The sequence below is a fragment of the Liolophura sinensis genome, chromosome 7 (assembly GCF_032854445.1).
Source record: "Liolophura sinensis isolate JHLJ2023 chromosome 7, CUHK_Ljap_v2, whole genome shotgun sequence".
Lineage (NCBI taxonomy): Eukaryota > Metazoa > Mollusca > Polyplacophora > Chitonida > Chitonidae > Liolophura > Liolophura sinensis.
This window is the reverse complement of record NC_088301.1, coordinates 31,810,742-31,837,846: the sequence shown is the minus strand read 5'-3', so window position 1 is coordinate 31,837,846 and position 27,105 is coordinate 31,810,742. Positions and strand designations below refer to the sequence as shown.

The window sequence follows — 27,105 nt, the reverse complement described above, 5'->3', positions numbered from 1 at the left end:
GGCAAGTACGTCGCCCCGCCCGAGCCATTATATTGATACGGGTCAACCAGTCGTGGTACTATCCCCTTCATGCTGAGGGCCAAGCGAAGAAGTTACAACTTCCTCTTTTAAAGTCTTAGGTGTGACTCGACCCAGGATTGATCCTGGATCTTCAAACATAGAACAAATCTCCAGAATAATATTGTTTACTTTTCTTACACTGGCCTGGTTCAAGAGGAGAGAACAGAGCAGAGCTGGGCAGGAATTGGATAGGACAACTGACATATCAGGTAATAAATGTTCACCAATTCTGACTCAGGGCTTTCATTATCTTTTTGAGCACTCTGGAAAAGCAGGCTGCTAGCTGACAGAGAATTATATAATGTAAAATAAGAGCCCTGGTCAAAGTAGGAGGCCACCTGTTCCATTTTCTAGAGTAGCAGGTTACAGTTAGCACCTTCTAATGAACCTTCTGCAAAGTTGTATACTTTCACGACTTTGAACATCACCAGATCATAGTAACGTAATACTGGCTCAATACCATCCCCTTCCCACCCAACCTTTCACTCTTTGAACAGAACCTATCAATATGTACACAGTATCTCTGCAAAATAATCTGGCAGCTGAACTAAGTCAACACTTTCAACTCTTTATCTCACCTGGCCTAAATGGGCGTTTTCCCTCTACTCCCATCTTGATATTGTCTGGGATATTCTGACTGCGTGCCAGGTACTTGTAGGCCACGATTTGGGCCCTGAGTTGGTGTAGTTGTGATGCGGTGAAGGGGGTCTGTTTGGGGCCCCCAGGGGTGGGGGTATTCATGCTTCCTCCTGATGAGTTGTAGCCACCTGCTAACAAAAAAAAAAAAACAAAAACTTAATTTCTTAAAATTGTACACTGATGTACTCAGTCTCCAGGACATCATAAAGTCTTAAGATTTTTAATTTACCACAACAAATTGCAGATTGGTTTTTATTTAACTTACAGAACATATGCTGACACACAAAACAGAAGGCTTAGCTGGATTACAACACAATAGCTGTAATAATGAAAATGTCACCCATGCATAAATAATTATGATGAGGTTTAAATTAAGATATTAACAATGATCACACACATCCCATAAGACAGTGACTTAGAGTAGACTACATATGCAGAGTTGACCTACCTTGCTGAGAAGACTGCTCCCCATCCACTTGAGGTTGTCCAGAGGAGTTGGGCAGAACACTGGTATTAGGCCCACCCATATTTGGCAAGTTTACTGGCCCACCTGTTGAAAGTCCAGCCATTGATGAGCCGCCCATATTAGGGCCAGCCAATGAAGCAGGAACCATATTCGTGCTCACATTAGGAGGACCAGCCATGCTGCTGCTGGATATCGGGTTTACCGTGTTCATTGTAGGGCCACTCATATTAGACATTGATGATCCACCACCCATCCCAGAGTTAGGCGGCATGCCTGGCCCACCCATCCACTATTATTCATTCCGACAGAAGTCATGCCATGTTGGCCCATCATATGTCCACTCATATTGGCACTGCTCATGCCTGAATTCCCCATATTCGATCCGCTTCCCCATATTCGATCCGCTCATGCCTGGGCCACCCATACTAGGAGTATTCATTCCAGGACCCATGTTTGGTCCACCCATGTTTGATCCCATATTTGGTCCTCCCATTCCTGGGGCACCCATGTTTGGTCCTCCCATTCCTGGGCCACCCATATTTGGCCCTCCCATTCCTGGGCCTCCCATATTTGCGTCCTCCCATTACTGGACCACCCATATTTGGTCCTCCCATTCCTGGACCTCCCATATTTGGTCCACACCATTCCTGGGCCCCCAATATTTGGTCCACCCATACTCTGAGGTCCACCTTTTGACCTCTGTCCCATACCCATCATTGGGGGGAATCTGGCTTCATCTGTCATTCCCTTCTCTTCACTGGATGGTGTGGCCGGCTTTAGAGAGAGAAACATGTACTCATCATTATACATGTGGACAGGACAGCAAAAATTAAGGATACCTTAATTCTTCAATGTTTTCAACCACCACTGCAATTGAAACATTCCGAGAAAACTATGGAGTTAAAGCGACTCACTTGCACAGTTTTATGAACCTTGCAGTTTCAGTGACAAACGAATCATTTTTAGTGCAATTATCGTCATAATTGTGTGCATAAATTCCCCTGAAAAAAAGTTTTTGGTTGAAAACGTAGAATTGTGTTTTCAGAACATGAACAGCAACAGGTAAGATGTCAAATACATACATGTATAATTTGTTAAGGATTAAATAAGTCTGAAAGCTATGAATCATTGATTTACTTGTAATCTAATCTAATTCATTTCATTCACAAGAGATAACATCGACCACACCATCATTAAAAAGTAATTTGTAGTGGGTAACAAGCCAATATTCTTATTACTGGGCCAGTTGGTCAGCACATTTGTCCTTTTTCTTGTCCCAAGTAAGGTAACTTACGGTATACTGTATAACCTAAAGGTTTGCATATCAGTTGCCTGAGTTGACGGCAAGATGACAGGAAAAGAGTCATTTGCCCCCACCATGTCCCCCCACCTGTTGCATCTAATAATCTTAATGGAGTTTTGCTTTGTTAATCCATGCAACATGGGTCAAGTAGTTGACAGAGGTTTGAAGATTGCCTGACAAGTCACACCTTTATCTTAACCCCATGAATTAAAATGAAGACAGTATCAAGCGACAATTGTCTGAAACCAGTCATTTCCAAAAATATCTGAAAACATGACAGCGCCAAAGGGGCAAACAGACGTTAACTCCATACGTTAACATTGCAGTACCACACATCAATTTAATCAAGAATGCTTACTTGTTCCAATTACATCATTCATTGCTTTTTCCAGGGAAATTCCACAAAACTCAACTCTACACATGAACATGGTGTCTGCAGGTATGGAGCTGGATACCTTTACCTTTACCATAGGCTCATTACCAACTCTGTATTGCAACAATCTTTACACAATATATTGTTGAACTTTACTTTCATTCCTGCTCGCATTTGTCTCACACCCAAAATGTATGAGAGCCGGATTTATTAGGTTGCTTGGGTTTATACCTGCATCAAACAACTTTTTAATGATCACCCCAGGAAAACAAAAAACAACATTGAGATATTTACCTGCTTTTTTTTCTTTTTGCTCTTGCTTTTGCTCTTCGACTGTGAAGTAAGATATCGATATTACACTTAGATAATTCTAAGAAAATACTAAAAGGTAAGAGACAATTTTTTAATGAACACATAAAAAGTTACCTTCTCTGTCTTTAAGTCTTGCTCATGCTGAGGTGGTTCAATCACACAAGGGGAACATTTACTTATTTCTTTATTTATTTGATTGACGTTATCCATCGTACTCAAGAATATTTCACTTATACGACAGTGACCAGCATTACGGTGAGAGGAATGTTTCGCTTAAGCCATTCAGGTTTAAATGAAATGTTTTCCAGCCTGCTAGTTTAAATGTTGATTTACTATAAGAGATGTGACATTTACAAATTGTGCGTACCTTTGGTGTTGGTGTGCTTTCCTGTGGTGGCATAGATTGCTGAGGCATGCCTTGCGGAGGCATCCCTTGTGGGGCATACCATGCTGAGGCATACCCTGCTGCGACATTCCTTGAGGCATCCCCTGCATGGGCATACCCTGTGGCGGCATACCCTGATGTTTGCATCCTTGGTGTGGCATTCCCTGTGACATGCCCATAGGAGGCATTCCCTGTGATTGCATGCCTTGAGGCATGTTTTGGGGCGGCATAACTTGGGACATAGCTTGGGGAGGCATGCCTTGTGACATTCCCTGGGGCATACCCTGAGGTGGCATTCCCTGGGGCATACCCTGTGAGGCATGCCTTGCTGTGACATACCTTGGGGCATACCCTGTGGAGGCATGCCGTGGTGTCCCACTGCCTTGTGGTGGCATGCCATGGCTCATTCCTTGAGGTGGCATGCCTTGTGACATTCCTTGGTGACCCATGCCTTGTGGAGGCATTCCTTGATGGGGCGCCATCCGTGTGGCATTCCCTGAGGTGGCATCCCCTGGGGTGGCGGGTAAGGGGAACCCGATGATGGGGGCAGGGGAGCCCGACATCATGTTATCCCCACCTCCAGTAGACATCACTGCCTAGATCTGCCAAGTCTTCTTTTCCTGGTCTTTATCTTTGACTGAAATAATATTAAAGCTGGTCAGAATAAATGCTAAAAATGTCATCAATTACAGAATTTCATCTATAGTTTAACATTTTTCAAGAAACACATTTTGTTTGATTCTGACTGATTTACCCACTTGATACGGTCACTTTTGTGAACTTTGATTAACTTCTTATGACAGGAAGTCAAGTACTTGCATACAAGGTATCATTTTAAGGCCTTCATATGCTTCTAAAATACAGCAATTTGTCTAGTTGCTCGAGCGACTGATAATAGAAATCCCACTGTCTGAACACAACTTTTCATGCTTGCACAACAAGGATGCACACAGGTTCTCCAAAGCAAGACACAAATTCACAGCCTTTGGTGAACAGGATATCACTCAACACAATCTGCATTCTGACTACTGTGTTATCTGACAGCCAAAATTTCTCTCGATCCACAACAATAAGAAATATTATCACTTCTTAGTAGTGTTGAAAAATTGATCATTTGGTGAAGATATTTGTAGAACAACTCTGTTCATAATTATCGTTGTTATGTAAATGTGTCATGTTTATGTTATGACTTAGAACAAGTCAAAGATGCGGCTCGAAACATTGTCACTTTGGCCTAACTGGCATCGATGCGCCAGATATGTCGCTATACTCTTACACCAAAATTTAATTTATGGTGGTCGGGTGATATCCTGTACTTATGCAATTGTTGTTGAGAGGTACATACTTTTTTATTAACTACAATAGTATGAGAGTTGTAACTCAGGTAAGAATAGAGTTATTTATTTATTAATGCATTTATTTGATTGGTGTTTTACACTGTACTCAAGAGTATTTCACTTATATGACAGCGACCAGCATTATGGTGGGTGGAAACCGTGCAGAGCCTGGGGAAACCCACGACCATTTGCAGGTTGCTGTCAGACCTTCCCAGGTATGGCCGGAGAGGAAGCCAGCATGAGCTGGACTTGAACTTGCAGCGACCGCATTGGTGAGAGACGCCTGGGTCATTACGCTGCACTAAAGCGCTAACCAACTGAGCCACGGAGGCCCCAGGTAAGAATAGAGCTACAGCATGGTTGGGCCGGCCTAAAGACCAAAAAAAACGGACCGCACTAGTGTAAAGACAAAAATAAAATGGCTTCTGAGAGAACACTCGAGCTCGTATTTTCCTTCTGTCCTATCCAGGATTTGGAGCTGAAAATAAACTAATTCGTGACATCTTATACATTTCTGGAAAGCCTGAACGGTGCTCTCCCTGAATCAAGCCTATTTACGGATGTCCTCTCAGTACAGCTGTATTTCCAATGTTATGGCCAGTTATATGCAGCTCACCCTACTCTAGTCCGGTCCGTTATTCCGGTCTTTAAGCCCACCCCAGCCTATTTATTGGGGAACTCAGCCAATTTGATTCTGCAGATAAAAAATATGTGTGAACGTAACTTTCTAGACAACAGATGCATGTAAAGTATGGGTATAAGGGAGGGATCATTATCAAAATTTTGGCCACCAGCAGGTGTTTTTGGGGTGGAAATCAAAGATATTGCAACATGTTTCATATCTGTACTTCTTACCCTAAATTGTAGGGTAAACAGTTGCCTGATTTAAGTGTCTCTGAGCACCACATAATATCTGTCTTTTTGAAACAGGCTTAGAGCCAGTTTCAAGAATCAATCAAAGTAATGCATCTTATTGCATCCACTACCAGTAAAGTGCTGTCAGTACTTGTGGTAGTTGCTTCCATCTTTCATGTAACACTGGCTATGTGTTCTTCATGAAACCAGTCCACTGATTCTAAGTTCTGTGGCTTTTAGAATCTAGTGACAATGGTTTTTGTTAATCTACTAGTATTTTTGTGTATGTCAACTCTACACTTGTTCTACATTAAACAAGGTATGTTTAAAGATCAGGGCCCAGTTTCACTAAGCACTCTTAACATTACTTTCACTTAACTAACACAGCAACCAGTACTGTAGGCATTACGTCATCATGATAGTTGCGAGCTCATCAAGTTAAAAAAGCTTCGTGAAACTGAGCCAAGGGCCAAGTGGCGTACAACATTTTTCAAGTGTACATTTGCTGTACAATATTTTGTACATTACTATTGATGTACCATTGTCCTATATGTGCGATTATCGTACATGTACGACAAGTTTGTGAAATTGGCACCTGTAAATTGACCTTAGCTGGATTTTTACATTTCCAATGAAAATACATGTGCATGCCCCATGAAGGTCATGTTTGACGACTAAACATCAAATACTGGACACAAAGCAAGACATATTATTCCTGAAGTATTCTACGACCAGTGGTAAACAAGTATGAATCAGATCTTAACGTACGCTGAGCCGTAACAAACACTACTTTTAGTCAGTTTGTGCCTGGGAGTTCGAAGCCGACCGAACTCTGTTGAGCATGAACAAAGCCGGAAATTAGAGGCCTAGATTTTTTTTGTTTTGTTTTTCAACATAAGAACATTGCATGATCAATGCTGTGCACATTCACAATGGTGTACGAGAGTTCCTGAAACAAAGGCTAACGACAACTGAGTCCGATGTGCTATACGTACCGGGAAAATGGCTTAAATCCAAACCACAATGGGAATTCATACACTGGCTGACGCCATTTCAGGCAAAAATCAATGAGCCAAATCATTCACAACGCATGCGCGATGGCAGCGAGTTATCTCCCCATAGCTGCCAAGGGGAGAGCACTCATCGCTGGTTTATATATCGCTTCTGTCCCCTTATTCCTGTCCAATCATGTTTGTGTGTCAAAAAGCGGGTAGTTTGACATCGCGTTTACTTTTTACGTAGAATTTAACTGATTTAAAAGTTTAGCTCAAATTCACTCGTGTAAGTGTGAAATATTTAGTGTTATGTAAATATCAATCAAAGCTAAAGACGGGAAAGGTTGTTGTAAGTTGAAGTAGACTTGATTCTGTGGCTCTGTCACCGGTACACTATCTAGGAATTCATTTTGGAATTTGTTATTTGATGCCCAATTTTCGTTGATTTCGTTTTGGCTGAAATTTTCATTCAAAAGAGAGCGTGTAGATTTATGATCGTAGGTTTATGTATTGATTGTTAAATATGTATTTTGATTTTGCATGAGCCTAGAACGCAATTGTCCATTAATAACATTTTAAGATTTCCAATCGCATTTAGGTTCAAAATAGCATAGGGTGTACGTATCTATTTATTAAATTTAAATATTTAATTTTGATTTTGAAGTGAAACGTTTTTTTATACAATTCCCTTTTTCATTACTAAACTATTTAAGCAAATTAAAACACTTCAAGAGTAATTCCATTTTATGTATTTATTTGGCAATATTTGAGGTCTTAACTGAGAACTGATGTGTTGATGATATATCTTTATCTTTTAAACCTTCAGACAAAAAATCCAACAGTACCAGGCCATAGCCAAGTATATATCACAACATGTCATTCATCCGAGTTGGAAAACCATCAGGTGGCCTTAGACGCAAACGTTCTGGTGTCCGAAAAAAGCCAGCGTGGGATGTAAGTAAATGAACATTTCATTGTGGTACATGCTGCCCTATCAAAACATGTTCGTTTCAGAAACGAGATTCTTTCCTAGTGAAGATACAATCATGTCTGACAACAAAACAAAACTGCCATGGAAATCAAGAAAGACTAAGAAAGTCTATTCTTAGTTGTCAGAGGTGGTAACCAAAATGTTCTAGCTAAGCAGTCAAGAAAACAATCATCCAGATAATGACATCACAGTTTTATTATTGGTAGCCAGTTAATATTGTGGATTAGGTCTGAAAATCACAGTATGTGACTTTTTCTTAATAAATTCCCTCAAAGCGTAAGGATACAATGAAGCACACGTATGACATTGTTTTGCCTCAGTGGGGCCTCCATGGCCAAGTGCTTATCCGAGCGCAGCACAATGACTTTCATTCAAATTGTTGCTGTGAGTCTAGCTCTTGCTGCCTTTCTCTCCAGTTGATGGGAGTGCCTGTCAGCTGACTTTGATGGTTGTTGGTTTCACTCTGGGCTGTTTTTGAGTTGGCTCATAGCCAGTCCATTCATTTGATGTGTTCTGCACAATATAGTAACATTTATATAAAGGCAGTCACTGTTACAGGCAGTATAGGGCTCGGGGTAAGATTGCTTGAAATTACAGTACTACCAGTAATATGAGACCTGTATAAGGTCTTTATATAGATGCCAATATACTTTGTAGAAAACAAATCAAAATCATACAAGCTGATTGGCGGTCATCTAAGATTGTGGAACGTCTGAGGGCGAGGCGATCCGTAGACCCTCACCTGTTGTGATGTGATGGTTGGAACCCCCTATCATTCTTCACTTGATCCGCCTTGCCCACCATAAAGTACGATATAAAACGTTAATCAAATAAATAAATAAATTGTTTTGTCTTTCATTTCTTTCACAGGACAGTATACAAGATTTGTCTGTGCACAGAGCTTCTTTGGAAGACCAGGTACGTATAGTGAACAGATTTCAGTGTAATAAAATAAATCAACCCCTTAATCAGCCTATAGTTAATATTTTTTTTTTAGTTCTGTATCATCATTTCAAAGACCAATTAACAAAATAATTTAGAAAGTTGTTTACAAGGACCTGTTCAAAACCTGTGATGACCTGATGCACATTTCAGTATTTTTCTCCTTTTGGAACATTTGCTTCGCTTTAGTACTGTTCTTTGTTTCTCCCCATAATCAGGGTGTGCCTGTATCATAAAATAGAGTTTATACAAATTTCAAGATGGTATACATGTATTTTTAAAAATTTGAATTTGGTTTCCCTGCTAATAATATGTATGAAGTTGTTGTGGTGATGTGGACAGTATAAAATGACTTTTTAGCTCACAGTTGACTTCTATGTCACACCCACTCATCAGCATCAGTGTCCATTAAAAGGGAATATAAATGTTAGGGGTGATATCTGAAAAAGTAATGCATGTAGTGAGCTCTGGTTTTCCACACACATGTAGAGCTCAATAACACAGGGGGTATGTTGAGAGTTGATATGCCGTGCACATATTAATTACCATCAATTACAAGATTCATGAAGATAAATGATAAAGGTAGTATGTCAAAAAGTATTGCATATATTAATATACCTGTACATGTAACTGATAGAACAGAGATAAAGTAATAAAACTTCAAGTAAAAGATATTAGTGAAATTCCATGACTGACTCAAATGAAAATGACTGTCATGCTTATGTTGTTTTGTTTGTTTTTATTTGGTTGGAAGATGTACAGAAAAGTAATCCATGAGTCGAAGAACAGTTTAAAGGCAAGACTGGAGAGATTGGAAAAGACCCAGAAGAAAGGTATAAGGCTTTGTTTTTTTTTAAGGATCTGCACAGATATTATTGGAAAAGTCATCCTCATCATATACGTCACTGATAACTGTAATGAAAAATACCTTGTATATCGCCTCACTTTTTTGGGCCTTGGTGACAATAAATTTTTTGGGAGAAGGCTGTGGTTAAAGGAGCTTACCTTTCATTATCTGCGACATGAGGCGTGGATTCAAATCCAGTCTGGGACAAGGGATTTGTCTCCACCATCACTGGTGACAATAGTTTTTGAGGGAGCAGGCTGTGGTTTAGTGGTCAGAGGTGCTTGCTTTTCAATCACAGGGTACATGAGGTGTGGGTTCAAACCAGCCTGGGACAGAGAATTTGTAGATTGCCTCACTCTCACAGCTTATAAGGCCATTTTGGGGAGCAGGCTCTGATGTAGTGGTTAAGTGCACTTTCACTCGCTAGGGCACATTGTGGTTTTCTTGTGCTCTCCAGCTTTCTTCATCCATAATGTTGACTGCTGTTGTAAAAGTTGTGTAAAATTCTTCAGTAAACAAGAATTCCAATAAAAAATATATTTAAAATTCTTTTGAATATAGTGGCCTGAGCATCTAGGACACAGATGTAAAATCAAATGAATATATGAATGATTATACTTCATGGTCGTAAATGAAACACTTGAAGCCATACATCAAGTTTGCCGTGACACCAGAGATAACATGTAGCTTGTAGGATACAAGTGAAGGTCTGCATATTGTCTGTTTTTGGCACAGGGAAGTCCCCCAAAGCCACAGCACGACAGATGGCAGTGATGAAAGAGATTCTGTATGACCAGCAGCAGGTAACACATGCACACAAGTCATAGCGGCTACTGCAATCAGATCTACACTAATTCTGCTTATTTTTGGACACTACTTATTTAAATTTTCCATATTATACTCAGCAAGCTTATAAGCGGGATTTCTCAAAAAAATTATTAAAGGATACATGAAAAGGACTATAAAAACAAAACTATGCTAAACGAAAAAGTTATGCACCAGAATATTTGTTTAAAAATTTCTTGGGGATATTTTCATAGCTGTTAATTAGCCCTCTATGTTATGTATATATTCCGTCAAAGGGCAGATTTTTCAGAAATTACATCATTATTGATCTTGCTCAGAACTCGGTGAACACCCCCGATGTGCCCTGAGCCCGATGCACCGTGTCACTTCAGTGTGGGCAAGGTGACGTGTACAGTATGTCTTCTTTGGGCCAGCTTAATGTCCCCTCCGTGCCCCTGCACCCGTCCCCATTGGGTCTGTTCTGTGATGTACATTCACATATATGAATATGGTTTGATTGTCAATGACTTGGTTTCAGCTTCATGATGTTCTGTCCAAGTCAGATGAGATGATGTCTGTGGTACAAGATATATTCGGGGATAACCCTAAAGTAAGTTTGCACCACTCACTTTTGGATTGGATAAAGTTACCACCCCTGTCTTGCTATTTTTCCTACATTCTGCTGCTTGGGGGGAAATAGAGTTAAAGATGTTCTTGAATGAACTACAGGGTCTGCCTGCCTCTCTGTCTGTTGGCATACTTGTTTATCTGAGATATTTTACTCGGCCTTTGACCCTACATTGTGTAGTAAAAATATACTGGCTTGCTAACATAAATTTCAATAAAACTTGATACATGATGAATGGTGATCCCCCAGAACATGCTCAGTTGTGGTTTAAGTCGGACAGAGTTTACCAGATCAAAGTTCATACATGTACTTGCTCTGTGAGATTATACTAGTATTTCTAAACTTACTGAACTATATTCAGTGACATCTGATAGAGTGATTCACTGGTTAGTTTGCAGACTGAGTTAGACAAAGTTGGTCAGAGTGGTGTTTTGTAAATATATGGTGGGTCACCCATACCTGGTTTTGTTGAGGTCAGCACAAATGAGCATTGACATATTTCAGAAACAAAAGTTGACAAAAATTTTGATCAAAAACATCAACCACAGTTCCCACGGTTCAGTACTGTGCTGAGTTATTTGTATTTATTTAATTGATTGGTGTTTTACTGTACTCAAGGATATTTCACTTATACTTATAGCATTACAGTCGGGTGAAACCGGACAGAGCCCGGGGGGTGGGGGTGGGGGGGGTCAGCCCATGACCATCCTCAGGCTTCTGGTAGGCCTTCCTACAGCAGAGCTCACAGCGACCACATTGGTGGGAGGGATTTGGCATGCTAACCAAGGAGGCCCCCAACTGCTGAGCTACAGTGAAGATTGCAAATGCTGTGTCAAACATATTGATTTAGGAAAGAAAACCCTACTTTGTTATCTGATTATTTGAGTTCTCAGAAGTACCGTCCTATTCGAAGTCATCAGTGTGATGTTCAGTCTTTGAATATCAATATATTGTGTGTTTTCAGAGGTTTACTGGCTATCCCAGTGTGACAGCTGCCCCAGGAAATGGCGAGACCTCAAAGTAGGTGACCTGCGTTCTGTTATTGTGCACATTTGCCAAAGGCTAAATAGAGCAATGGCTAATGTATTTATCCGTTGAACCATGAACCATACATAGTATCCATCCAGCTCTTGCATATATGCGCTTGATAACGTCTTTAAATTTATTTATTTATTTAATTGATTGATGTTTTACGCCATGCTCAAGAATATTTCACTTATACGATGGCAATCAGCATTATGGTGGATGGAAACCGGGCAGAGCCCGGGGGAAACCCACGACTGTCAGCAGTTTGCTGGCAGACCTTCCCATGTACGACTGGAGAGGAAGCCAGCATGAGCTGGACTTGAACTCACAGGGACCGCATTGGTGAGAGACTCCTGGGTCATTATGCTGCACTAGCACGCTAACCAACTGAGTCATGGAGACTCCCGTCTTTAAATAATGCGATATTGATAATCACTGAATATTGCTGTTGACAGTGTTGTATTTCCCCAACAGACTGTTTGTCCTGTTTTGCTGAACAAGGGTTGCTATGTTGACCATGTTGTATTTATTGGGCTGATTCTAAACACTGTTTTGTTGTGTTGTTGTATTTGCTGCACTAGTTTTATGCTAATTCCTGTTGTGTTGACTGTGACTGTTGTATTTGCTGCAATACTTCATTACACTGATTTTGCAGGGTGGTTAGTTTAGACACTGTTGTTTTGATTGTTAGTGTTGTAGTTGCCATGCTGATTTTCCACCATCACTCTTGCAGACTGGCTAGTTTAGGCACTGTTGTGTTTATTGTGAGTGTTGTACATGTATTTGCTCCCTCTTGCAGACTGGCTAGTTTAGGCACTGTGGTGTTTATTATGAGTGTTGTGCATGTATTTGCTCCCTCTTGCAGAGTGGCTAGTTTAGGCACTGTGGTGTTTATTGTGAGTGTTGTACATGTATTTGCTGCCTCTTGCAGACTGGCTAGTTTAGGCACTGTTGTGTTTATTGTGAGTGTTGTACATGTATTCGCTCCCTCTTGCAGACTGGATAGTTTAGGCACTGTTGTGTTTATTGTGAGTGTTGTACATGTATTTGCTCCCTTTTGCAGACTGGTTAGTTTAGGCACTGTTGTGTTTATTTTGAGTGTTGTACATGTATTTGCTGCTTCTTGCAGACTAGCTAGTTTAGGCACTGTTGTGTTTATTGTGAGTGTTGTACATGTATTTGCTGCCTCTTGCAGACTGGTTAGTTTAGGCACTGTTGTGTTTATTGTGAGTGTTGTATGTGTATTTGCTCCCTCTTGCGGACTGGTTAGTTTAGGCACTGTTGTGTTTATTTTGAGTGTTGTATGTGTATTTGCTGCCTCTTGCAGACTGGTTAGTTTAGGCACTGTTGTGTTTATTGTGAGTGTTGTACATGTATGTGCTACCTCTTGCAGACTGGTTAGTTTAGACACTGTTGTGCTGACAGTGAATATTGTAGTTGCCTTGTTGATTTGCTCCATCCCTCTTGCAGGCTGGTGAGTTTAGATGCTGATGTGCAGACACAGCTGGAGATGCTCAGTCAGTCAATCATGGATGGCACAGCTCTAAATGAATCCACAGAGGAGGAGGAAGAGGACAACAGTGGTCAGTAAAGACAGTTCTTGATACACAATTTCAAATACTCAACTATATATACACAAATTCAAATACAACTCTTTATACAAAACACTTTATGCACAACTCTTTTTACACAAGTCTACACATAACTCTTTATAGACATGTCTGCTTACACAACTCTGTATACGCAACTTTTTTGGCAGAACTCTTTTACACAAATCTGCACATAGCTCTTTACAGAAGAGTTTTTATACACCAACTCTCTGTACACTACTCTTTGAACACAACTCTTTGTACACAGGTGTCTATACACAAATCTTTGTACACAATTCTTTATTCAAATACATAAGTCTTTGCACAAGAGTCTGTATACACACAACTTTGTACTCAGTTCTTCATACACAAGTATTTTTGAGCAGCTCTTTATACACAACTCCTTGTACACAGTGCTTTATGTATGGCTCTTTGTACACAACTCTTTGTACACAATACTTCATACACGGCTCTTTGTACACAAGTCTTTATACACAACTCCTTACACACAGCTCTTTATATACAACTCATTACAATCTTAGAAGTACATCTGTAGGTCAGTAGAAATAGAACAAAGGAACCTATTTTCTATTGTTTGGCATTGCCCAACTGAATGCATTTTGTCTGTATTATCAGTAATACAGGAGGCTAAAGCGTAGGTTTTATAGGACATGGTCCAGATCATGAAGGGCTCTAATTTATAAAGTTTGTTGTTGTGTAGATATTGTTTTGTTTCCTCACACTTCAACTTCCTTCACTCATAACAATATATAAGTTCTTGAGTATAACATTATAGACCAATGAAATAAATACCTGGCTGACTATAATTGGTATTGTTCAGATGATGCTCCAGAGCCTATTGTCTACCAGCCTCGTCTAAACCTGGACAGATTTCACCAGTTTCTGGCAGCAGCCCAGGAACAGAATGGCACCCTGAGTACAATCAGCGGTGGGGCTCCTGTTACGATAAGCAACGGGGCCGGGCCCAGTCACAGCACTAAACTTCCTGAGGGCTCAGGCTTGTCAAAGGGTAAGACATGATATACTTTTTTGATGGCAGGGAGGAGAAGCCATGGTGGCCTGATCCACTGATGTGTTCCTGTTGCCACAACCAGCATGGGAGTTTCAAATTTTGAGTTTCTGCATTACCTCATTACGGTGGGGCAAATCAAAATGGGCAGGTATATACAGTAATGGAAATTGTCCACAAAAGATGAGTTATTTTGGGAAGTATTTATTTTAGAGGATTTGCTAAATAATCCAGGTAATACAAGTTACTTGACACCAACCTTGTGAAATAAATATTTACCAGCAATACCAAGTTAATTTGCCATTTTATTGCCATCACTGAGCTACAAGGTTGAATGCAGCACAATGACTCGGTAGCCTTTTACCAATGTGGTTGCATTGAGTTCATGTCCAGCTCTTGCTGGCTTCCTTTCCAGTGATACATGAGAAGGTCTGCCAGCAACATGCGGATGTTTATCGGTTTCCGATGGGCTCTGCTCTGTTTCCTCCCACCATAATGCTGCTATTGTATATAAAGTGAAATATTCTTGAGCATGGAGTAAAACACGAATCAAATAAATAAATAAATACAAGGGTGAATATTGTTTTAATTGATCATTTTATTTCTCCCTGTTAATATAATCTTGTGCAGATTGTTGAGGTATTGTGGGAGGGCGGAGAGAAAAGGCTTTTGTGTGCAGTGACCAGATTAGATGTAGTTACCGGTACTTTCTTATTACACTCAAAGTTGAGTTGATATGTGTAGTCAGGTAGATGGAGTGATATTAGGAAGAAATTGTTATTGAATCTGTACTTTATTTATTGACTTTCTTCAGATGGTAGTATATTTGAAACTCCACCTCAGAAAAAAGTTCCATCCAGATTACAGTCTCCCAAGTCAGCAGCAAATGACACAGCTAAGATTAGACGCTCTAAGAAATGTGTGACATCTGACGAGGATGGGACATCAACAGCACCTCTGAGCTTAACAGATTTAAAACAGGTAGTTTCATGGATATTTGTCTGCAATAACTAGTAGCCAAGTCAAGTAAAGTTTATGGAGATTAAAAATGGTCTTCAGGTCACTTTTTATGTGGGAGATATCAGTAAATATTACACTGTATGTGCCAGTATTATGCTTATCTCAGTTTTAATGGTTTATGGTCACATGTAACAATTGGTTTTAGAACTTCATCTACTTAGCCACAAGGCACAGCGCTGTCATGTACAGTGTACCAGTGTTTGCTGATGCCGGTTCTGTATAACGTGTCAATGTTTAATGCAACGATGCGGGTGTACTGATTGTGTTACAGTGGAAAGGGCTTTATCCATCTTTGGATTACAGTGAGAGAAGATTTCATCCAGTCTTTCAATACTGTTTCTTTAACAGTTGGGATAAGGTTTAATCCAGTGTTCAAGTTAGTGTGAGAAGGTTTCATCCACTGATCACGTTACAGTAGGAGGCCAGTGTTTCAGGTACTGATTGGGATACAGTGATTAAAGGATTCATCCACTGTTTCAGATACTGATTGTGTTAACTTACTGTGAGAGAAGGTTTCATCCATTGTTTCAATTACAGTAGGAGAAGGTTTCATCCTCTGGTTCAGGTACTGATTGGGTTACAGTGAGAGAAGGCTTCACCCAAAGGTTCAGATACTGATTGAGTTACAGTGAGAGAAGCCTTCATCCAGAGGTTCAGATACTGATTGAGTTACAGTGAGAGAAGCCTTCTTCCAGAGTTTCAGGTACTGAGTGGGTTACAGTGAGAGAAGCCTTCATCCAGAGTTTCAGGTACTGATTGGGTTGCTGTAAGAGAAGCCTTCATCCAGAGTTTCAGATACTGATTGACTTACAGTGAGAGAAGGCTTCACCAAAAGTTTCAGATACTGATTGAGTTACAGTGAGAGAAGCCTTCATCCAAAGGTTCAGATACTGATTGAGTTACAGTGAGAGAAGCCTTCATCCAGAGTTTCAGGTACTGATGGGGTTACAGTGAGAGAAGCCTTCATCCAGAGTTTCAGGTACTGATGGGGTTACTGTGAGAGAAACCTTCATCCAGAGTTTCAGATACTGATTGGGTTACAGTGAGAGAAGCCTTCATCCAGAGTTTCAGATACTGATTGGGTTACAGTGAGAGAAGCCTTCATCCAGAGTTTCAGGTACTGATTGGGTTACAGTGAGAGAAGCTTTCATCCAGAGTTTCAGGTACTGATTGAGTTGCTGTATGACAAAGCTTCATCCACTGTTTCATGTTCAGACAGGCAAACATTATGAGAATGTATGCTATGTTTCAGGTACTGATTAGTTTACAGTGTGACATCAGGGAGTTAGAGCAGCAGACTGGGCGCAGCTCAGAGGCAGACCAACCGCACAGCGAGTCCTTCTCTGGCTACACAATGGCCTTAGTAGATTCAGTTAGTCGCCTAACTCGCCATCTGAGAGAGGTGCGTCTGTGCAATAAGAGACAAAAATTGATTGAATCTTGCAAACTTGTGAAACGAAAATGTATGAAAGAGAAATTTCTGAAATTATTTACTGTCCCCATCTCCATCTTCAAAAATACTAAAAATAATCATTACCCTCAGACTTCAGTAACTACAACAACAGTTTCATGCTGGCTGTATGGCCAGAAAAATGGAGGACCTCATCCCTTCAGGGAAGCTTGATGTTAGCATTGATGGTGATGCTGTAAATTATTTACAAATATTTGAAATATATTTTTGAACATAATAAATGGTTTTTGTTTTTAGCTGAACTTAAAAAGTGCCATGTTATCTTTTTTCATTATTTATTTATTTATGTATTCATTCACTCATTCAGTCAGTCAGTCAGTCATTTCTGTACTCAAGGATATTTTGGCATTGAAACCTGGACAGTATTAGTCTCTGTATGAAATAGATGTGTTACATGCCAAGTACAGAAAACCTTGTTCTGCTACAGACTGACAGAAGACTTCAGGCTGAGATGACCATAAGAGAACAGTTAACCCAGGATGTGGTTCAGCTCAGGACAGTGGTGGATGCCCTCACTTCAGTGAGTCATTCAAGACATCAGCAATACCCTCAATCTATATGAAACATTTTTAATTCCCAATATCACCAATCCTGATAAGACCGGAGACTTTGGTGTATATTTGTATGTATATATTGCGTATGCATGGATTATTTGCATCTAAACTCTTTGTAATATTTTCACAGTTGCTACATGTACAAAATATTTTGCAATTTCATTGCATTTGTCTTCCAAGGGCATGGAATGTGGTGAACTTGTGAGCCTCATAGCTTCATATCTAGATTGTGTTCTGTATTTATAATTTATTGGATGAATAACATCTGATGTTGACAGATTATCATTCAATACAGCATACATCAAACAGTTCAACTGGGAGGGCCAAAATTTCACACTAACATTTAAGATAGTAAATTCTTATGAATGTGGTGTCCTTGAATGACTTCATGGTAACATCCTGTTGCTAATGCTGACAGACATACAAGGAGAACGTTGCTAATGGCGAAGTGCAGTATGAAATGTGTGGCAAATGTTAAAAAGATAAGAACCTGGAAGGTGTCTGATGGAACATAGTACTGGCTGATTTCAGTTTGTTTGTGAACATCTGTGACTCGGTACATAAGCTGCAGTTTTGTAAGAGTTGTTGTCCAGGATGACATTCATCTGGTTATTAATTAATACTTTCAGGACATCATCCTGACACAAGAAGAATATGCTAAGGTTGTGACAGAGTTTGGCACATATAAAACTGAGACACAGGCTGAAATGGAGGCTATCAAGGTAAGACATTAAATCAGCTGCTTAAATACTGTATTTGTCCTAAACTTTCGCCTAAAAAAAATATAATTTTAGAAGCAATTAAAGGTCAGAAGATATTACTTTTGGTGCTGAAAGTTACATTTTTCCATCTTTCTAATGTCAAAAGAAGTCTATGAGTCCTACAAAATCAATTACATGTGGGCGAAGTTTCAGCTCAAATATGTTAGGTTCTATCATGAAATATAGGCAGTCACCCAACTTGTGCTTGAATTCTGTTATAGTTATACTGATTTAGTTTTTAAGTTTTAGCCAAAGTGCAAGCATTATTTTCCTTATATTTATCTTACTGTAGATATGTCTTTACTGATCTGATCATTAAAGTCGTGCAGAGATACAGAGACAGTTGTTTGACTCCTTTTGGTGTGCTTGTTTTTAGGCTATGTTGGTGAAGATGTCTCAAGGACATCCTGTTAAAAGCATGCCATATGAGGATGTGTCCCTGACCACTGGTCAACCGGCCTCTCCCCTGGAGTTCACCACCCCCCCTAAACCCACTCAGCAGCCACTAGGTGTGCAAACTTTCTATACCTTGACTCCCACCCCACGCTCCTTGTTCATGGGGCTTTGCTAACAAGCAGCGGTCGATGACACTTATGTGCTACTATGGCATTAAACAACAATTATATATATATATATATATATATATATATATATATATATATATATATATATATAAATAGATAAGTTTAAAACCACAGTGAAGGAATTTTTGCTTCTACAACAAAAATCTAGGGCCATTTTCACAAAACTTTATTTATCACATTTCCCATAACATTTTTGGTAAAAGACGTTGTCTAGGTTATAGTGCCATATAGCAACGTCATTTACGAGAAAAGTTACGAAGAATTGATTTACGAAGTTCTGTGAAAGCAACCTCGGGTTTATGATTATAGGAAACAAAAGTACACCAAGAGACCATTTCCTCCGCCAGGTATCTGACAAACATGGTGACTTAAAGCAACAGGTGAACTAGCAAGAACTGAATCCAAGTCTGCAGCCTCATTTAACATGGAATTATTGGCTGCCTTGAGCACAGTGCTTTATCCAAATGACCATGCATATGATTGAAAAATTGTTAAGTACGATGTGAAGCAGTGCCATTGAGAGCTTTCAGCTGGCATTTGAGGGAAGCTATTGCAGTAGATAGTTTCATTAAATGACCTAAAATTTCTCTCTCTAATCTGTATATTTTGCCTTATTTTGTGAGTTCTGTTTTTCTTAGAAAGGTGTTTTGAGGTTTATCAGAAAACAGGATGATATCCTGTTGAGAAAAATGTATGTTTTAGAACAAAAAGTAATATTTTATAACATTTGTTTGCTGCTAAAAATTTTAATTTTTTTTGTGTGTGAAATTTATTTGTGTGTCATTTACTGTATATGTTTTAGTGCTTGAGTTACCAGTAAACATTATATTTTGATGTGGTCAGGTGAAGCTGGTGAATGTGTGAGTGATGAGGCTAGCCTTCTACCTCCATCTCTGGTGAGGCAGGGTGACATCTTACAGCCTGCTATACTGCTCTCCCCACCTGTACAGAGGACACGTTTACCTGACTGTAGGCCAGGTAATTCATGGGAACATTTACTTGTATGGGGCTGAATATGGACCATTGGTGCCTGATCATATACTTTTCTTAATACCATTTTCGTGGTCAGTTTATCATTTGTCTAAACATTTACTGTCTGTTCTGTTATTAGGCTGAATATGAACCATTGGTTTCTGATATAGCCTTGATAATACTGTTTTCACAGTCAGTTTATCATTTTTCTGAACGTTTACTGTCTGTCCTGTTATCAGGCGGAATATGGACCATTGGTGTCTGATCATATAGCCTTGATAATACTGTTTTAACACTCAGTTTATCATTTTTCTGAACATTTACTAACATTTAACATTTAGGTGTTTTAGCAGTTAAGCCCGGTAATTACAATAGTTTGGACTAAAGGGCCATTAATTTTGTATAAGATCAAGACTGGTATTAAGTTTTAAACCTGTTTTAACTTTTAAACGACTGGCCCCTGAACATTTACTTTCTACTCTGGTAGATGGATAAACACTTTGTGGATGGTACCTAAATTATCGATGCCCACTTACAAAATTTTGTGTTTGTAATCAACTCTTCCTGTAGTTACTAATTTGACTTTGTGAGGTATTGTAGTAGAGACTTTTAATGTGTGTACAGTAGTAGTACATGTTCCTTTATATATTTTACCAAAAACAAAAACAAAGAAAAAATACATTGATGGTATGTTTTGGACTTTGACAATTTTTTCAACATTTTAGCATTTTATTGATACCGATGCTGTTACCCACTTTATCAGTGGCATCTCCCCAGAACTTCACCTTGGCCCAACACCCATTTTGAAAATTCCAAAAGGAAATCATCAAGATCTGTTTGTAACATAATGACTCCCATTGATCACATTTAGATTACAATTTGCTTGGTTTCTTGCTTATTTGTAATGATATTGTTTTTCTTTGTTCAGTACCGCAGACTACTGCAAACAACAGAGGTGTCAGTAAGCTCTCTGAATCCATGCCTTTCCAGCAGGCTCCTGCCCCACCAACTGCTGTTGTTAACGTCCCAAAACCAGTGCCTCTTGTTCAGACCAATATTCCTGTTAACTTCTTCAAGAGACAAGGATTTAAGCTGCTAGAAAGACAAGGGGATGCGGCACTGGACCAACAGCCAGACAGGTCTACTCAGTCAGAAGCTACTTCACAAAAAGTAAATCCACATGTAGTTCCATCCAATCAGAGCGAACCTTTGCACCAACAGCCAGTCAGGTCTACTCAATCAGCAGCTACTTTTCATCGAGCAGATCCACATATAGTTCCATCCATTCAGAGCGAACCTCTGTCACTAACCAATGACCCAAGTCGTGAAAGTATCCCAGTTTCTATAGGCCATTCAGCTAGTGCCTTCAGAAGTGTGAGTGGTCAGTCTGTAGCCTCTTTAGGTGGGGCTTCAATTTCAGCCAATCGAGTTGGAGATGGACAACAACATGGCCTACATGCCCAGATTGGGATTGGACAGAGTAGTATGACTCAAGAAAGTGGCGATTCAAAACCTGTATCAGACAACCCGCTTCTGTCTGCACAGATTGCGGAGCTCAATCGGCAACATGAGGAGGCACAGCGGCGATTACAGATCATGTTACAACAACAACAACAATCGCTGCGCTTGCGCTCTGAGGAGTCTGACAAGCAGGCTAGTGGTCCCCAGTCTTTGTCTTCAGACAGATTAAAACAGGTATAGACACTGATCATGACCCCAGTAAACAGGGAGGGTTAAAGGAGAAGAAAACTTAAATTACAAACAAATACCATTGAAAAGAGTATGCATTTCCTCACAGGTGCGTGCCATAAAAAGAATTCTTATATGTACCTCAAGATGATAAATTATAAATAAAGTCAGTGGTTCCGAGTTTACATGAACAAGCCGGCAGTTTTAAAGACTCTCATTGGCTGAGACACAACACACCCCCAGCACAAATTACAGGGTGTCAAAGATGGAGGACTTGATGGACTCTGCGCTTTATGCCAGCTTTGCTGTTTTGGAAAAATCACAAAATTATGGAGCAGGCACCACCAGATAGAAAAAAATGTGCTCTTTTCAGCCATAGTGTCATGTTTTTAAGTTTTCTTCTTTAATTTTTTTCCCCAAAAAGTTCTCCATGGATGGTTTTTTTTTATATCTCGAATGTCGTTAGAGGGTTTCCCTCAATAAATATGCGTGCATGTTTCTTGACGTCACTGGATTTACTTAACGAACCTACAACTACTAGTCTTCATGATAATCCCACGGGTATGTGCGTACATATAGGTAAGAAGTGATTCAAAAGACATCAACTTCTTCAATTAAGTTAGTGGGAAGGAGAACATAGTCATTTTCCAATCCGTCAGTGCCATCATACTGTGTTAACAATTAAGTTTAAACAATCAGAATCTGCATGCAATCTATATGTACTTCTTTGCCTTTGATCGCCCATTTTCATAATGGTGAATTCTAGAAAATAAATGAAACTAAATTGTAAGGTGAACTGAGAAATGTGAGTGATTTTGGATGATTCCTTGACTTAAATTCTGAGTATATACAGGCCTTTACTGTCACTGAATAAGCACTGGTACAACATTTTATAAAGCTTTATACCCTGTCCAAGCAGAGTATGTTAGAGAATTACATGTATCCACATTAATTTCTTTCACAGAGCACTGATTGGGTTTATTGTCTAAATATTGAAGATTAAGATTAGAGTTTCAAAGATGCTTTTAACTGTTAAGACTTGCAGTCACAAATAGTATTTTTAAATTCATACAACATACAAACCAGACCATGACCTCAGACTGCTTTGTTATTGTATTATTTTGATGAAAATATTATCCAAATGTATGGATGAGTATGGTTTAAGGCTTATCCAATGTTTTCAGACCAATGTTGTGCTGGATCAGGTGTCCCCAGACGTGTCCCCGATCTCTGAGCGCTCATCATCTGTAAGAGGTTGTCTTCCAGCCAAATCACAACAGGTACACACACAGACATGTACAACCTAAATACATGTACATCCTGTTAGCAATATTTCAACTATATTGCTGTAATGTATAAAGGTTTGCGTAATACTCCATCCATTTTGCTGTGATATTATAGTCAGTAATATACAGAAGGTGACAGACTGAGTTCATACATGTATGTTATATGATGCCCATTGCCTTTTATATTTCAACCCTGACCATCAACCTGTGTGTGAACACCGTGCCACAGTTTTGCCTGGGAGAAATCCCTAGTTCAAAATACAAAAACTTTACTCCCTTCTTTGTGTAAATAAATGAACTTTTACAAAATGAGCATCTAATCATCAGTACAGCAGTACCTAGGTTTTCTATAAATGCACCCTATCACATACAACACACTCTTAATTTTCTTTCTGTTAAGAAAATGGTAAACTATTCTTGAACAGAGAATTTGCAGATTCTCCCATTACTAAGGACATATAGGACCTTGCTTAAAGTGAGTGATCGATGATGCTTGTGTGGTCATTTGTGCTGTGAAAACTTAATTAAAGACCAATTGCTTTCCATCATTACATGGGTACATATCTATATAAATGTTCTTGGCATCATTATAAGAATTATTATCATAAACACCGGGAAAATTTGATGGAAGCTGCCATATCTTTTGTTTTTGAAGACTGTTCAGTTATTGGGGTTAAGTAATGTTATTCATCATAAATGCTTTTGAACCATAGTGTTAGCTCTGTTCCATAGGATTTCATTCTTATCATTTCAATATTTCTAACCAGGTTCTCTCTAAACTTGAGAAGCACTTTAAGTGACATTAAAAACCAAGAAATAATAAAACTCTCTTGTTGGGTTATCAGTTTTCTCTTGATTTTACTTTTTGTTTAGCAGATGTTTCCTGCAAACCAGAAAACAGGTGTAGGGTTGAAGCCTCAGCATATTTCTGTGTCTGTGCCCACAGTGGAACTAGACCTGTCGGGATTTAGTGATGTCTCACCCAGCCCTCAACTAACTACAGCCTGTCAGTGATGAAGGAGGCAGAACTGTCAGGGTTTAGTGATGTCTCACCCAGCCCTCAACTAACTACAGCCTGTCAGTGATGAAGGAGACAGAACTGTCAGGGTTTAGTGATGTCTCACCCAGCCCTCAACTAACTACAGCCTGTCAGTGATGAAGGAGACAGAACTGTCAGGGTATAGTGATGTCTCACACAGCCCTCAACTAACTACAGCCTGTCAGTGATGCAGGAGACAGAACTGTCAGGGTTTAGTGATGTCTCACACAGTTCTTTGCTGACAAAAGTCTACCAGTAATGACACTGCTTTGATTTGTAGAGACAGAACTGTCAAGATTTAGTTATATCTCACCCATTCCTCAGCTGACTACAGTCTACTAGAAATGACACTGCCTTCATCTGTGGACACAGAACTGTCAGGATCTAGTGATGTCTCACCCAGTCCTCAGCTAACTACAGTCTACTAGTAATGACACTGCCTTCATCTGTGGACACAGAACTGTCAGGATCTAGTGATGTCTCACCCAGTCCTCAGCTAACTACAGTCTACTAGTAATGACACTGCCTTCATCTGTGGACACAGAACTGTCAGGATGTAATGATGTCTTACCCAGTCCTCAGCTGACTACATGAACAATCATTGATTAATTTCATCAAAGAATGAGTAATTCATGAGTTTTAGAGACACATATCATTTCATCTTTTGTAGATGTTGATCTGTCAGTCCGATAACACATAACAGTCTTATTGACGTCATACAGCTTAAGGTTTTTTTACATATACTTTTAAAGAAACTTAAACAGTGCTTTTAAATCAGAAATCCCTTTTCACTTTTATCATTTCAGCGTATATTTGCACTACTGTTACATGTGTTACTGCTTGCTAAACTAATGTGATATTTGATGTTTTCCTGAAAATGGTACATGTGCTATTTTTGTACATATGAATGGTATTTTTTATTATTTCTCCTGAGTTTAATAAATCATACTAGATTATTTAAAGATTTGTGCATTTATTTGTGTTACTTTCATTTTTTGTCTTAGGTATCTTATCACCCCTCCCCCACTCTTTTCAGCCTCCGTGACCTTGAAACAGGTTACATAACAGAACATTTGTTTGCCAATACTTTTAAACATCATCGTTTTACTCGTATAATGTCATTTTTTTAAAAAGGTAAATAATAGGTTAATAGATAAATAAATAATAATATAAATAAATAAGAGATTATGTTTCTGTTGAAATTTATGCCATGCAGTTGTTATTAATTCATGTGGCATAATTTATATCTTTTAATTACTCAGCCAGTTTATACATGATTTCTGTCAAAGGGAAATTTTCGGAACTGAAATTGGCAAATTACTTTAAACTTTAAGGTCCTGGGTGATGGTCAATCGTTTCTAGAGGCACCTTTTACAAAGCAGTCGTAATTTGCGCTCTTGAAAACGGTTAAACAGGTTAAAGGGTTGAACCACGACAATGGTGACGTTTTAAGTTTAATGTACATGTTGATTTACCGCGGAAACCGCGCAGAGCCCAGGAATACCGATACAGTTATCATTTATTTATTTTATTATTTTATGATTATTTATTTATCATTGCATCCTGATGGCGTGTTAACCCCCTCTCTCACGAAGGCGATACAGTTGTGAAGAAGGACTTGTACCTTAAATTGTATAGACAAACGTCTCGAATTCAGCGAATAGGTACAAACTAACGGTAAACTTCCAGTATACGGTGAAGTTGCCGTATAACTTTTGTCCTACATCCAGTCACCTGCTGCTGCTAACACAATTTCCATTTCCTTTAGGCCTATAGGCCTACCTTCGTAATAAATATGATCATGCTCTTCACGCCAAAAACTTAAAAAGGGGGGTTGTATTGTGTACCTTTACGAATTTCTGTGAACGTAGGCATCGCATCTAAGATTTGCCTGGAAACGACGTCGCAAGACGTTTCTACAAGCGGTGCGTTACGTCATATAGATACCAGCTATCTGTGACGTCACAAGTTGTTGCTGTGGTTCCTGGTATATACACAAGAGATATCAGCATTTCTGCAGCACAGTATATCTCAGCTGGAGGAAAAAGTGAGTATTCATGAAAGGATTTGATGGTTCTGTACCAGCATTTCATTGACCCACCTTTTGGACTTGTCCGCTATAATAATTCGAAACCTAGCTTTAAAGTGGCGCGAAATGGCAACTTTCACAGGTTTCAACGGTTATAATGCTGGACGCCTTCATGTAAGTGAAATATTCTTTAGTACTGCGTAAAATTCCAGTCAGGTAAATAAATAAAGACGTACGCTGGTGGCCGAAAGGTTAGAGTGTCCGACTGGTAACCACTTGTACATCAACCAAGGTTCAAGACCTAGTAATGTCATGTTTAAGACTTCAAAACCGGCATTCTTGATCCTTCCGAGAATAAACCCTTGGCTACATTTTCCTCTGAGCTAATTAACAGTTGTTATGTTAATACTTACTAATTTGTTTTTGTTTCGTGATTTCTCTCCGCTTTGTGTGTGAAAGAAAAAGACTTCCTGACAAATATCTGTTTTGATGATTGCAGATACCACAAGTCTTTGGATATCTACTGTTCTGCCTGGAATCACGGTCAAACAGAAAGTAATGTTTATTTATACAATGGCCAAACAGTTGAAAGATAAAATCTGTTCAAGGACTGCCTAAATACACGCAAAGTCGGGTTCTAGCTCTTTAAATAATCCTATCCAACCTGTTCAGCCAGTGAAAAACGGAGCCTCCTTTGGTAGTTTGCAGAGCAGTCATATCAGCATGAAGGTGAACGATAATGGTGGCGGTGCATCTTCCAAAACTGATAAACTATGCGAGGGCAAAAGGAAGGTACCGGAAGGATGTCTCAACTTGTCGACATCGTCGCTGGAGAAAAGTGCGCTGCTCTTAGATGACTCTAGCTATGTGGATCTGACTGGCGAGGTCAGTTGTTCAACAATGAGTTCGTCATCATCTGAGGAGGACCCGAAGACGTATTTGCGGATGGATGCCATGGATGATACGTCTGGGACATCATCGAACGAAGCCGACGGTGGTGAAGATGACACCAGCGGAGTGGGCATCAGAGGCCAGCCAGATCGGCTGTCACTTTTGTTTGTTCGTCCACTTGCTGTACCAAAAGTGTCGAAAGTGTTAGCCACGAGCACTCCCAGAAAAGTGTTTTACCCGACATA

The 27,105-nt window shown here is 39.5% G+C and overlaps 3 protein-coding genes across 9 annotated transcripts in view; 1 reads left to right on the top strand and 2 right to left on the bottom strand.

Moving 5' to 3' along the window:
• The window catches only part of LOC135471472 (transcription activator BRG1-like), a 30,489-nt gene extending 28,943 nt beyond the window's left edge, over window positions 1-1,546 (bottom strand). For 3 of the 4 annotated variants that reach the window (XM_064750718.1, XM_064750720.1, XM_064750721.1), the window contains exons 1-2: window positions 1,148-1,546; window positions 639-830 (exon numbers count right to left, since the gene is read on the bottom strand). In XM_064750718.1, the coding sequence (XP_064606788.1) occupies window positions 639-830; window positions 1,148-1,451 (496 nt within the window). In that variant the 5' untranslated portion in view covers window positions 1,452-1,546. The remainder of the gene's footprint in view (window positions 1-638; window positions 831-1,147) is intronic. The other variant, XM_064750719.1, reaches the window with a different exon arrangement.
• Window positions 1,547-1,557: 11 nt separating this feature from the next.
• LOC135471474 (uncharacterized) lies at window positions 1,558-6,780 on the bottom strand. 2 transcript variants are annotated; one of them, XM_064750722.1, is made up of 4 exons: window positions 6,726-6,780; window positions 3,521-4,175; window positions 3,136-3,174; window positions 1,558-1,939 (listed from the first exon to the last, which is right to left on the bottom strand). In XM_064750722.1, exons 2-4 carry the CDS (start codon window positions 3,683-3,685, stop codon window positions 1,601-1,603), a joined length of 543 nt encoding a protein of 180 aa, XP_064606792.1. In that variant the 5' UTR covers window positions 3,686-4,175; window positions 6,726-6,780; the 3' UTR covers window positions 1,558-1,600. The 2 variants fall into 2 exon arrangements, with proteins under 2 accessions (XP_064606792.1, XP_064606793.1); XM_064750723.1 differs by lacking the exon at window positions 6,726-6,780 and adding an exon at window positions 5,492-5,506.
• Window positions 6,781-7,504: 724 nt separating this feature from the next.
• On the top strand, window positions 7,505-24,868 carry LOC135471268 (spindle and centriole-associated protein 1-like). Of its 3 annotated transcripts, XM_064750431.1 has the most exons (18): window positions 7,505-7,679; window positions 8,587-8,634; window positions 9,413-9,491; window positions 10,241-10,308; window positions 10,830-10,901; window positions 11,884-11,939; window positions 13,416-13,528; window positions 14,376-14,564; window positions 15,379-15,545; window positions 16,702-16,712; window positions 16,848-16,986; window positions 17,483-17,575; window positions 18,239-18,331; window positions 18,747-18,879; window positions 19,798-19,932; window positions 20,855-21,621; window positions 22,800-22,895; window positions 23,775-24,868. In XM_064750431.1, exons 1-18 carry the CDS (start codon window positions 7,599-7,601, stop codon window positions 23,913-23,915), a joined length of 2,481 nt encoding a protein of 826 aa, XP_064606501.1. In that variant the 5' UTR covers window positions 7,505-7,598; the 3' UTR covers window positions 23,916-24,868. The 3 variants fall into 3 exon arrangements, with proteins under 3 accessions (XP_064606501.1, XP_064606502.1, XP_064606500.1); XM_064750432.1 differs by lacking the exon at window positions 16,702-16,712 and having other exon boundaries at window positions 16,837-16,986; window positions 23,778-24,868; XM_064750430.1 differs by lacking the exon at window positions 16,702-16,712 and having other exon boundaries at window positions 16,837-16,986.
• Window positions 24,869-27,105: the final 2,237 nt, after the last annotated feature.